The following is a 13,763-nucleotide window of genomic DNA, read 5'->3' on the forward strand; positions in this document are numbered from 1 at the left end:
TCCACACCATTCTTCCCTCCTTTACTCTCACCACCCCTCAACCATATGGTCATGGTGTATTGTTCGAAAGAAGGGAGGAGATGGAACAATGATATGATCAATGAGCCTGCAGACAATGATCCCAATGTGAACCAGGCCAAAGCATGCAGCTTTGAGATTCACATATGAGCAAATGGGTTTGTGGAAAGGTAATATGCTGTTGTATCAAGTTTAAGTTATTTGACATTCTAGTGAGCAATGGTCAAGTCCTGTGAAGAAATAGATGACGGATTTGAATTGCATTTTGTCAACTTTGCATCACGTTGGATGATGAGTCAGATACTGAAGATATCATGCTTAACAACAGTCACACATCAATGACAAATGATGAACATCCATCTGGAAACACAGATCACATACTGCAGAGTGAAGCTAAACTTCAAATCATGATGACCAAATCCAGCCAGGGTATAAATCCACCAAGCCATTAACTGAAATGTGTAAAGACAACATGTCTATATGCATTCCTGATACATGTTAAGGGGAAAAGGGTTCCTGGTCTTTAAAGGAAAAGGAAGGATATTGTATTTTGACACAGATACCAGACCAGACAGACCTGTACATTTAAGATGTTCTAGTATCAAGGTACCCAATCTTCACTGTCTCTGTGTAATGGAGTCAGTGTTGTTATGTACATCAATGTTTTTAAGCACAGCACTATATGTGTAGGTCTGTGATACTGTAGTCACGCAATTAATGTTGTAAATAAATTTCAAGATATCTGCCTCACAAGAACATCACTCTTTGTGGTATATGCTACATGGGTTTATGTATAGAGTTAACCACAAATGACATCAGCCACCATCCAGTTATCTTTCAATGGCAGGCAGAGAGAACAGAGCAGCCTGGAAAGCAATCTCATTCACCTTATCCCATGCCCCAGTTGGAAAAACCAGCTGAGCTCCTGTCTCATTCTTCTTCTGTGTGGCCAACCACTTTATATATGGCTGTCAAAATTGGTTCCTGCATTTATAGGCATTTAAAAAAAAATCACACTTTCAGTTTACGCTTTCTTATTTTCTCTTTTTTTATGTGTATATATATATTGAAAAGTGTCAATTCTCTTCACCCTAAGTTTGTGACTATCCGGGCAGCCTGCAGCTTAATTCTGTCGTCTGGGGAAGCCATTAAATAGATAAGCCTGCTTGAGAACTGAGAGTTGGGACCAAACAGCAGGACAAACAGTGAGTCCTTGCAATAGATGTGATTGTTTGATCTGTAGGGGAGACTTCTCCTGATCTCGTTCAGATTGCTTATTAATAAGAGGAGATCATTGAGAATGTCTTGACGCTGGAAATAGTTGAATAGGAAAAGGAAAGATGCTTCAATTTGCACATTGAACATGTCAAACGTCAGCTCCAGGTTGGTGGAAAAGTTGATGAGGATCTGCAGCACTTGGAACTTGATGCTGGATGACCCTGTTTGCAGCAGGAGGAAGAAGTCTGGGATGGCATGTTTCAGCATGAGATGGTTCTGGTGGTTGTGGGACATCTTGGTGAGAAACCTCAGACACGGCAACTGTTCAAATTCTTGAAATATTGACGTGGTTAATTTCAGAACCTGAGGGATATATTTCACCAGCAGATCACGGTTTACCGGATCATTACTGAGGAAATTGAAAACCGTCACAGCGCTAGACTTGATGTAATTGAGAGGATCATCCAGTGACTCTGCAATGATGGAAATTCCACCTTCGGAACGGAATAGCTCCTGGCTGCTTGAAAAACCAGGAATGCGGTAAATGCTAGTTAGGATTGTCCCTCTAATGACAGGATCTTTACTTTCATGAAGAATAGTCAGAACTGTCTTCAGATCCTGAAGATTCATCTTGACAGAGTTTGATGAAGCAGAATTTGATGAAACTAAATGGTGTCCCACAGCACCAATACTGTCCAAGGTACTGTTGCCACTCTTATCAATGAGTAGGTCTTCATCGTCCTCCTGTGGAGTGACTAGTCCTGATCGAATCGCTCGGTACAGTAAATACACAGCACCAGCACCTGTTAGAATCCCTATTAACTTCTTCCTGCACGCCTCATCGAAGAGTTCCACCATTTTTCAAACTGGTATTCAGATAGCTTTCCCTGTTGCTGTGTTGAGCAAACTTGACATCAACCTTCTGTAACTTCTGCACTGTCCAAGACATATTGTTGCAAATGAATCCTGCATTCTGCGTGTGTGCTGTGCCTTTTGAATTTTTGCAATAATCATGTCATAAAGATCACTGACATCATAATGGTGGACATACCTGATACAGCGATGACAAGTTAATGGGATGGATAGTTTGCAGTTAATACTGGGCCACAGCACAGCGAACACACAACTCATTAGTGATGCACTTCAGTAACAACATGCTTCAGAATTCTTGACTCTATACCTCCATGATTGTTTGCTTTCCCAGAGGAGTGGCATGGTGGCTCAGTCATTAGCACTGCTGCCTCACAGTGCAAGGGACCCTGGCTCTATTCTAGCCTCGGGCGACTGTCTATGTGGAGTTTGCACATTCTCCCCGTGTTTGCGTGGGTTTCCTCCGGGTGCTCCGGTTTCCTCCCACGATCCAAAGGTATGCAGGTTAGGTAAATTTGCCATGCTAAATTGCCCATAGTGTTCAGGGATGGGTAGGTTAGGTGCATTAGTCTGGGGTAAATGCAGGGGAATGGGTTTGGATGGGTTACTCTTCAGAGGGTCTCTGTGGACTTGTTGAGCCGAAGGGCCTGTTTCCACATGGTAGGAATTCTATGTATGTCCATATCTATATCTATAATTTCATGAACACCTTCCACCCTGACCTCAAGTTCACCTGGACCATCTCAGACACCTCCCTCCCCTTCCTGGACCTCATAATCCATCAACGGTGACCGACTCAACGCGGACATCTACTTCAAACCCATCAACTCCCACAGCTACCTGGACTACACCTCCTCCCACATCTTCTTTTAAAAACCCTATCCCTTACACTCAATTCCTCTGCTGCGACATCAGCTCCCAGGAGGGAACATCCCAGATGGCCTCCTCCTTCAAGGACCACAATTTCCCATCCCACATTGTCAACAATGCCCTCCAGCGCATTTCCTCCACTTCTCGCACCTCCGTCTTTTAAATCCACCCCTCCAACCACAACAAGGATAGAAACCCCCTGGTCCTCACTTGCACCCGACTAATCTCCAAATACAACGCATCATCCTTTGCCATTTCTGCCACTAACAGTCACACCCCACCACCAGAGATATATTTCCCTCCCCACCCCATCAGCATTCCACAGAGACCATTCCCTCTGCAACTCCCTCGTCAAGTCCACACCCCCCACCAACCCACCCTCCACTCACGGCACCTTCCCCTGCCACCGCAAGAGGTATAAAACCTGTGCCCACATCTCCCCACCTCACTTCCATTCAAGCCCCAAAAGGATACTTCCACATCCAGTAAGAGATTTTCCTGCACATCCAACATCTCATCTACTGTGTCCGTTGCTCCCAATGTGGTCTCCGCTACAGTGGGGAGACAGGACGCCAACTTGTGGAATCTTTCAGAGAACACCTCTGGGACACATGCACTAAACAACCCCACCGCCCTCTGGCCAACCACTTCAACTCCCTGTCCCACTCCGCCAAGAACATGCAAGTCCTGGGCCTCCTCCACCACTAAATACAAGCCACCCGACACCTAGAGGGGGAACGCCTGTATCTTCCACCTTGGGGAGAAAGTGAGGTCTGCAGATGCTGGAGATCAGAGATGGAAATGTGTTGCTGGAAAAGCGCAACAGGTCAGGCAGCATCTAGGGAACAGGAGAAACGACGTTTCGGGCATTCCTGAAGAAGGGCTAATGCCCGAAACGTTGATTCTCCTGTTCCCTAGATGCTGCCTGACCTGCTGCGCTTTTCCAGCAACACATTTCCATCTCTTCCACCTTGGGACCCTCCAACCACACGGCACCAATGGCGATTTCATCAGTTTCCTCACCTACCCTCCCCCCCCCCCATCCCAGATCCAAACCTCCAACTCAGCACTGCCTTCTTGAACTGTCCTACCTGTCCATCTTCCTTCCCAACTATCCGCTCCACCCTCCGCTCCACCTATCACCATCACCCCCCCACCTTCATCTACCTATCGCCTTCCAAGCTCCATCACCCCCAGCTCCACCCCCCTCCCATTTATCTCTCAGCCGAAGGGCTTATGCCTGAAAAATCAATTCTCCTGCTCCTCGGGGTCTGCCTGACCTGCTGTGCTTTTCCAGTGCCACACTTTTTAACTCTGTCACAGCCAGTGACAACGATATCTCATGAATGAATTAAAAGAAACCTGTGAATTCATATTCAATGTCACACCTATTGTAAAGTGGGATGAATAGAATAACAGGATTTACTTTTCTAACTGAAAGATAGTGATAGAATAAGAACAGTGACAAACCAATCTGACAGCACTGGGAATTACCTTATATTTTTTCCATTTGTTCTTCTATTGAAGCAGCACATGATAGTGAAATTTCACAAGTTTGCGCATACATGAGTTTGGACACCAGGTGGCACCTTTTAGCCACCATCCTCAAGCTTTTCTGAAAGAAGTCGAGCTGAAAATACAGGGCTGGTCTATCACGGACTGCACAGATTATGAAGGTCTATCAAGGTGCATACCCTTCTGAACTGCTAAGTACATTAAATGCTAATAAGAAAAAAACTTGTATTCCTGTTTCATGTCCCTTGAGATTTTAAATCTAATTAATGTGCAACAGCATGCGATTATGATAAGATATACATTTTCATTTGGCCTGATTTTCTGAAACTAAAGTTTAAGTTGGATACCTTCAGCTAGTCACTGAGATGGGGAAAGAGCTGATGTTTTGATAGAATCCTTCATCAGAACTGAATTCCTCCAAAATTTTCACCCACTGGCAGTCTTCTGGTTTCTGATAATGTTCTGCACCAGGGTCGCCACGTCTGCATTGAGCGTCGACTGCTGTAGTGTCAGGAACTCCACTCTGGCATTGCAGTCTCTGTCATAGAGTCATAGAGATATACAGCACAAAAACAGAGCCTTCAGTCCAACTTGTCCATGCCGACCAGCTATCCTAACCTAATCTAGTCCCATTTGCCAGCACTTGGCCCATATCCCTCTAAATCCTTCCTATTCATGTACCCATCCAGATGTCTTTTAAATGTTGTAATTGTACAGCCTCCACCACTTCCTGTGGTAGCTCATTCCATACACTCACCAACCTCTGCGTGAAAATGTTGCCACTTAGGTCCCTTTTATATCTTTCCTCACTCATCCTAAACCTATGCCCTCCCCCATCTCAGGGAAAAGACCTTGTCTATTTATCCTATCCATGCCCCTCATGATTTTATAAACTTCTTTTTAATCTATATAACTATAGGTTATAACTGTATAACTTTTCTTAAATAGTGGCACCACGTTAGCCAACCTCCAGTCTTCCGGCACCTCACCCGTGTCGATCGATGATATAAATATCTCAGCAAGGGGCCCAGTAATCATTTCTTTACTTCCCGCAGAGTTCTAGGGTACATCTGATCAGGTCCTGGGGATTTATCCATCCTGATGCGTTTTAAGACATCCAGCCCCTCCTCCTCTGTAATATGGACATTTTTCAAGATATCACCATCTATTTCCCCACATTCCATATCTCCTATGTCCTTTTCCACAGGAAACATTGATGCAAAATATTCATTTAATATCTCCCCCATCTCCTGCAGTTTCACACATGCTGTCTTGCTGATCTTTGAGGGGCCCTATTCTCTCCCTAGTTACCCTTTTGTCCTTAATGTATTTATAAAATCCCTTTGAATTCTTCTTAACTGTATTTGCCAAAGCTATCTCATGTCCCCTTTTTTCCCTCCCCCGATGCCCCTCTTAAGTACACTTAGTATGGTAGTATGGGCTGAGGTTAGAAACAGGAAAGGAGAGCTCCCCCTGTTGGGAGTTTTCTGTATGCCTCTGAGTAGTTCCAGAGATGTAGAGGAAAGGATTGCAATTATTACTCTGGATAGGAGTGAGAGTAACAGGGTGGTTGTTATAGGGACTTAAACTTTCCAAATATTGACTGGAAATACTACAGTTCAAGTACTTTAGATGTGTCTGTTTTTGTCCAATGTGTGTAGGATGGTTTCCTGACACAGTATGTAGACTGGCCAACAAGGGGCGAGGCCACATTAGATTTAGTACTGGGTAATGAACCTGGCCTGCTGTTAGATTTGGAGGTAGGTGAGCACTTTGGTAATATTGACCACAATTCGGTTATGTTTACTTTATCAATGGAAAAGGATAGGTATATAACTCAGGGCGAGAGTTATAGCTGGAGGAAAGGCAATTATGATGCGATGAGAGAAGATTTAGGATGCATAGGATGGGGAAGAAAGCTGCAGGGAATGGGCAGAATTGAAATGTGGAGCTTATTCAAGGACTAGCTACTACAGGTCCTTGATAAGTATGTATCTATCAGGGAGGGAGGAAGTTATTGAGTGCGGGAGCCATGGTTTACTAAAGAAATTGAATATTTTGTCAAGTGGAAGAAGGCGGCTTATGTTAGGATGAGATGTGAAGGTTCAGTTAGCGTGCTTGAGAGTTACAAGGTAGCCAGGATAGACCTAAAGAGAGAGCTAAGAAGAGCCAGAAGGGGACATGCAAAGTCATTGGCAGATAGGATCAAGGAAAACCCTAAAGCTTTCTATAGATATATAAGGGATAAAGGAATGACTCGAGAAAGATTCGGGCCAGTCAAGGATAGTAGTGAAAGGTTGTCTAGTCTAGAGATGTACAGCACGGAAACAGACCCTTCGGTCCAACTCGTCCATGCCAACCAGATATCCCAACCCAATCTAGTCCCACCTGCCAGCCCCCAGCCCATATCCCTCTGAACCCTTCCTATTCAGATACCCATCCAGATGCCTTTTAAATGTTTCAATTGTACCAGCCTCCACCACTTCCTCTGGCAGCTCGTTCCATACACGTATCACCCTCTGCGTGAAAACGTGTGTGGTGTCTCAGGAGATTGGGAATACGCTCAATGAATATTTTTCATCAGTATTCACACTGGAAAAGGACAATGTTGTTGAGAAGAATACTGAGATACAGGCTACTAAATTAGAAGGTATTGAGGTTCACAAGGAGGAGGTGTTAGCAATTCTGGAGAGTGTCAAAATAGATAAGTTCCCTGGGCCAGATGAGATTTATCCTAGGATTCTCTGGGAAGCCAGGGAGGAAATTACAGAGCCTTTGGCTTTGATCCTTATGTCATCATTGTCTACAGGAATAGTGCCAGAAAACTGGAGGACAGCAAATGTTGTCCCCTTGTTCAAGAAGGGGAATAGAGACAACCCTGGTAATTATAGACCAGTAAGCCTTACTTTGATTGTGGGTAAAGTGTTGGAAAACTTTATAAGAGATAGGATTTATAATCACCTAGAGAGGAATAAGTTGATTATGGATAGTCAACATAGTTTTGTGAAGGGTAGGTCATGCCTCGAAAACCTTATTAAGTTATTTGAGAAGGTGACCAAACAGGTGGATGAGGGTAAAGCGGTTGATGTGGTGTATATGGATTTCAGTAAAGTGTTTGATAAGGTGCCCCATGGTAGGCTATTGCACAAAATATGGAGGCATGGGATTGAGGGTGATTTAGCAGTTTGGATCAGAAATTGGCCAGCTGAAATAAGACAGAGGGTGGTGGTTGATGGGAAATGTTCATCCTGGAGTTCAGTTACTAGTGGTGTACCTCAAGGATTGTATAAATGACCTGGATCAGAGAGTAGAAGGATGGGTTAGTAAATTTGCAGATGATACTAAGGTTGCTGGAGTTGTGGATAGTGCTGAAGGATGTTACAGATTATAGAGGGACGTAGATAAGCTGCAGAGCTGGGTTGAGAGGTTTAATGTGGAAACGTTTGAGGTGATTCACCTTGGAAGGAGCAACAGGAATAAAGAGTACTGGGTGAATGGTAGGATTCTTGGTAGTGTAGATGAGCAACAAGATCTCGGTGTCATGTACATAGATCCCTGAAAGTTACCACCCAGGTTGATAGGGTTGTTAAGAAGGAATGCGGTGTGTTAACTTTTATTAGTAAAGGGATTGAGCTTTGGAGCCACAAGGTCATTCTGCAGCTGTACAAAACTCTGGTGCGGCCACACTTGGAGTATTGTGTACAGTTCTGGTCACTGCGTTATAGGAAGGATGTGGAAGCTTTGGAAAGAGTTCAGAGGAGATTTACTAGGATGTTGGCTGGTACGGAGGGAAAGTCTTATAAGGAAAGGCTGAGGGACTTGAGGCTGTTTTTGTTAGAGAGAAGAAGGTTGAGAGGTGACTTAATTGACACATATAAGATAATCAGAGGGTTAGATAGGGTGGACAGGGAGAGTCTTTTTCCTTAGATGGCGATAGCTAGCACAAGGGGACATAGCTTTAAACTGAGGGGTGATAGACATATGACAGATGTCAGAGGTAGTTTCTTTAGTCAGAGAGTAGTAGGGGCATGGAACACACTGCCTGCAACAGGAGGACATTTGCCAACTTTAAGATCATTTAAATGGTCATTGGATAAACATGGAATAATGGAATAATGTAGGATGAAAATGGAATAATGTAGGATAGATATGCTTCAGATTGGTTCCACAGGTTGGCACATTATCAAGGGCCGAAGGGCCTGTATTGCATTGTCATGTTATATACTTTATGCTCTATACTTCTACTGCCTTTATAGTCTTCTAAGATTCATTTGATCTCTGTTGTCTATCCCTGATATATATCTTCTTTTTCTTAACCAAAACCTCAATTTCTCTAATCACCCAGCATTCCCTACACCTACGAACCTTTCCTTTCACCCTAACAGGAATATACTGTCACTGAACACTCGTTATCTCATTTCTGAAGGCTTCCCATTTTCCAGCCGTCCCTTTACTTGTGAACATCTACCCCCAATCAGCTTTTGAAAGTTCTTGCCTAATACCGTCAAAATTGGCCTTTTTCCAATTTAGAACTTCAACTTTTAGATCTGGTCTATCCTTTTCCATCACCATTTTAAAACTAATAGAATTAAGGTCTCTGGCCCCAAAGTGCTTCCCCATTGACATCTCAGTTACCTGCCCTGTCTTATTTCCCAAGAGTAAGTCAAGCTTTGCAACTTCTTTATTAGGTACATCCTCATACTGAATCAGAAAGTTTTCCTCTCCATCTAAACCCTTAACACCATAGCAGTCCCAATCTATGTTTGGAAAGTTAAAATCCCTTACCATAACCACCTTATTATTCTTAAAGATAACTGAGACCTCCTTAAAAATTTGTTTCTCAATTTCCCGCTGATTATTGGAGGGTCTATGATACAATCCCGATGAGGTGATCATTCTTTTCCTATACCTTAGTTCTACCCAAATAACTTCTCTGGATATATTCCCAGGAATATCCTCCCTAAGTACAGCCATAATGTTATCCCTTATCAAAAACACTACTCCCTCTCCTCTCTTGTCCCCCTTTCTATTCTTCCTATAGCAATTGTATCCTGGAACATTAAGCTGCCAGTCCTGTCCATTGCTGAGCCACGTCTCTGTAATTGCTATGATATCCCAGTCCCATGTTCCTAACCATGTCATGAGTTCATGAGCCCTCCCTGTTAGGCCTCTTGCATTAAATGCAGTTTAATTGATCAGTCCTACCTTGTTCTCTGCTTTGTCCCTGCCTGCCCTGTTTGACTCGCTTCTTTTCTCAACTGTACCAGTCTCAGATTGATTTCTTTCCTCACTATCTTTCTGGGCCCCTGCCCCCCTCCCCCACCTTACTAGTTTAAATCCTCCTGAGCAGCTCCAGCAAATTTCCCAGCCAATATATTAGTCCCCCTCCAAGTCAGGTGCAAACCATCCTTCTTGTACAGTTCACTTCTACCCCAGAAGAGATTCCAATGATCCAAAAATGTGAATCCTTCTCCCATACACCAGCTCCTCAGCCATGTATTCATCTCCTCGATCCTCCTATTCCTACCCTCACTAGCCCATAGCACCGGGAGTAATCCAGATATTACTGCTCTCGAGAACCTCCTTTTTAAATTCTTGCCTAACTTTCTATATTCTCCCTTCAGAATCTCATCCTTTTCCCTTCCTATATCATTGGTTCCAATAAGTACAATGATCTCCTGCTGGTCCCTCTCGCCTTTGAGAACATTCTGCACCCTCTCCGAAATATCCTTGATCCTGGCACCAGGGAGGCAGCACACCATTCTGCTTGTTCATTGCTGGCCACAGAAATGTCTGTCTGTGCCTCTGGTTAGAGTCCCCTAACACAATCAATCGCGACCTGATGTACCCCTCATTGAATTAGAGCCAGTCTCATGACCATAAACTTGGCTGTTTGTTCTGTACTGGAAATGTGTTGCTGGAAAAGCGCAGCAGGTCAGGCAGCATCCAGGGAACAGGAGAATCAACGTTTCGGGCATAAGCCCTGTTTGTTCTGTATTATCCTGAGAGTCCATCACCCCCTACATTTTCCAAAACAGCATATTTGTTTGCAATGGGGATAGCTACAGGAGATTCCTGCACCATCTGCCTCACTCTGCTACTTTTCCTGGAGTGAACCCATCTATCTTACCATATCTGCAGCTTTTCCCCCTTCCTGTAACTGCCATCCATCACACTCCCTAGCTCCTGTAAATGCTTTATTGCCACTCCAGCCAATCCATGTGGTATGATAGGATTCACAACCAAAGACACTTTCTACAGACATAGTCATCAGTAACATGGAAACTTTCCTTAATCTCCCACATCCGACAGGAAGAGCATATCACTCTACTAAAGGCCATCTTTGCTTCTTCACAATCTACTGTCCCAGAAAATAGCACCATCTTATTGCTCTAAAAAAAACACTGCTTCAGGCTAACTTAATTCTTGTGGTTTATATTTTTAAAATTTAATCAAGAGACAGATCTCAAAAAATATATAATCAAGAAAGAACTCACGCTACTCACTATTGTAGATTTACAGCAAGGCTGCACTTAAAAACTATGCACTTACCTGTTCCCTTGCTATGAACTCTCTCAGGTTCCTCCAAGATCAGTTGTGAATTTCACTGTTTGTTAATTTTTCATCGACGCTCTCTGATGTCCAAAGATACTTGAACTCAAACAGCAAAGGCAGTAACTGTGCAGATTCACTGCTGTGCCAGACAGCGGTGTAGGTTTCTTTCTCTGACCATGTGGTCACTGTCTTTGTCTCTCTTCCTCCTTTTTAAAGTGCCGTAGTTTTCACCTTTTATCCCCCCAACCCCCCCCCAAAAGTTCCGAAACAATACAACAGCATTTAAAACAGTAATTACTGCTCCTGGAATTCAAGGAAATCACCTCCAACACCTAAAATATCTCCAAAAAGGTGCAGCTTTTACAGACACAATTTTTCCCGTCCTCCATCTTGAATTACCCAGAATCCATGGAGAAAGAGTAGACTGAGAAGGTCACTATTCACTGGCCTGATTTCTCTGGGCCCTCTTCTCAACCAGCTGAGCTTTTTGTTTCTGTTCACCTCTTCCAATGCTCTTCCAAACAAACAAAAATTCCAGAGCTCCACAACATCAGTGGCTGTCATTTCATGACCGCCAGCCTCATTTCTTACTTGCTGATGGATTCTGGAGTTTGTTACCCTGTGACCAATTCACCGTACAGGTCTTTGGGTAAACAGCTGACATCCATCCAATAAACATGGCCAGGCCAGGGCAATATGTTTGATTTAGCAATGAGTGTGTGCTTATGAAATGAGCAAACTCTAGACCTTTGAATTGGTGATCTGGTCGCACCCAGATCACATCTGAACAGTGAAAATAGAAACTATTCAGCCCTTTCATCTATTGAGTGTAATATGAGCTGCTCTCACTATTGTACAAGAGTACACTTGTAGGTTCACACTTAGATGCTCTAAGTCAGGCTGCTGTGTTGCACACTTTCTTTGAACACAACAGCTGCAGCTTTTGGGATGCACATGTGGATTTCAGCATGAGATGACTGACTGAAAGAGTCAATATGTATCCAATGCCTTATCATTATTGACCGATCATTATTGACCCATCATTGCATATAAACAAGGTGTGGTGGTAGAGCCTGGATACCTCAATACCCTTCAGCGTCACATTGTCAATACTGATTGATGGCAACATCCTGAATCATGATGTTTGTCTTCCAGATGATTATAAAGATCAAACTTGGGGTTTTAAGATATTTAGCTTAATCGATTAAGTTTGCTTAACCTGGAGATTTTTAGAGACTTTGTACAGTACATTCATACTGCTCATCCAAAAAGGCCAAGATGCTAATTTGTATTTAACTCTTATCTCTGAAAATTGCCATTGTGTTCTATTGCACTATGCAATGATTTCACTCAATGTCAGAACAGTAACCATTCAATAATATGGAGCAGCCACTAGCAAACACCAAATGATTGTATTAGACATGGTACTGTACCTCCATGATGTTGTAATTAAGAATAAGTAATTAATAATAAGTAGTTAATAAAGACTGGACATCATGTATTCTTTCCACTGATATTCTTTTTAATAACTGTCAGCATTTTAAAAATGCTGTGAATTGGCTGGGGGAATGTAACAGTCAATATGAATCCAGTGCCTTATCATTATTGACCTATTATTGCATATAAACAAGGTGTTAGTGAATAAAAGCCTGTACATTTTAAAAGAAGGTGGAGAGAGGTGGGTCTCAGGTTTGGTGTAGGATGTTGGTTCTGGGCAGTTTAGACCCATGGCAGATGTTATCAGGTCCTGGGGGAGAGCGGTGGAATGTTGTTGGCTTGGGGGGAGTGGGGGTGGTGGGAGGTGATTGGTGAATTGGGTGCCCTGTTTAATAGTTTGAATAGCTGGAACCGTTTTAATCCTCTAACTTTTCTCGGATAAGTACCGGCTTAACTGAAAGGGAACCCTTACAATTCTCTTGACTTCATTTGACTCTTCTGCAGGTTTCCAGGCACAGGGAAATTGCCCAAGAGAATCTTCAATCTCCTGGGCATGGAGTCTGCTATGTTTTGGATTCCATGTGCTCCCAATATACAACTCTAGTCTGCACTACTCCTCCTACCCTCTGATCATCAGAATGTCTGGGCACCTTTACCTTTGGGGTTCTGGTGACAGCAGTATTAAACAGTTGTTGCAAGTGATGAATAAATATGTCCCTCTGAGACAGGCAAGAAGTGGTAGATAAAGGAATGTTGGATGACAAGAGCGGTGGAGCTTCTCGTCAAAAGGAAAAATAGCAGACTCCATGCCCAGGAGATTGAAGATTCTCTTGGGCAATTTCCCTGTGCTTGGAAACCTGCAAAAGAGTCAAATGAAGTCAAGAGAATTGTGAGGGTTCCCTTTCAGTTAAGCCGGTACTTATCCGAAAGGAAAAAGATAGCTTACGTAAGGTGGAGGAAGCTAGGGTCAAGCTCAGCTCTACAGGATTACAGACAGGCAAGGAAGGAGCTTAAAAATGGTCTGAGGAGAGCCAGGAGGGGGCACAAGAAAGGCTTGGCAGAACGGATTAGGGAGAACACAAAGGCATTTTACACTTATGTGAGGAATAAGAGCATGGTCAAAGAAAGAGTAGGCCCGATCAGGGATAGAAAGGGAACTTGTGTGTGGAGTCTGAGGAGGTAGGGGAAGCCTAAATGAGTTTTTTGCTTCTGTCTTTATGAAAGAAACAAACTTTGTAGTGAATGAAATCTTTGAAAAGCAGGTGTGGATGCTGACATGG

At 43.4% G+C, this 13,763-nt stretch overlaps 1 protein-coding gene across 1 annotated transcript; it reads right to left on the reverse strand.

Moving 5' to 3' along the window:
* Positions 1-1,104: 1,104 nt before the first annotated feature.
* Positions 1,105-2,094, reverse strand: LOC122564214 (armadillo repeat-containing protein 10-like). The gene has a single exon (XM_043718909.1). It carries the CDS (start codon positions 2,092-2,094, stop codon positions 1,105-1,107), a length of 990 nt encoding a protein of 329 aa, XP_043574844.1.
* Between the last annotated feature and the right edge of the window lie 11,669 nt (positions 2,095-13,763).

The sequence above is a fragment of the Chiloscyllium plagiosum genome, unplaced genomic scaffold, assembly GCF_037043375.1.
Source record: "Chiloscyllium plagiosum isolate Xiang-an unplaced genomic scaffold, Cpla_swu_hap1 HiC_scaffold_31, whole genome shotgun sequence".
Lineage (NCBI taxonomy): Eukaryota > Metazoa > Chordata > Chondrichthyes > Orectolobiformes > Hemiscylliidae > Chiloscyllium > Chiloscyllium plagiosum.

What these genes read in the sequence shown, in the direction of transcription:
- LOC122564214 (XM_043718909.1), bottom strand. Translation starts at nt 2,094, where the DNA reads ATGGTGGAACTCTTCGATGAGGCGTGCAGGAAGAAGTTAATAGGGATT.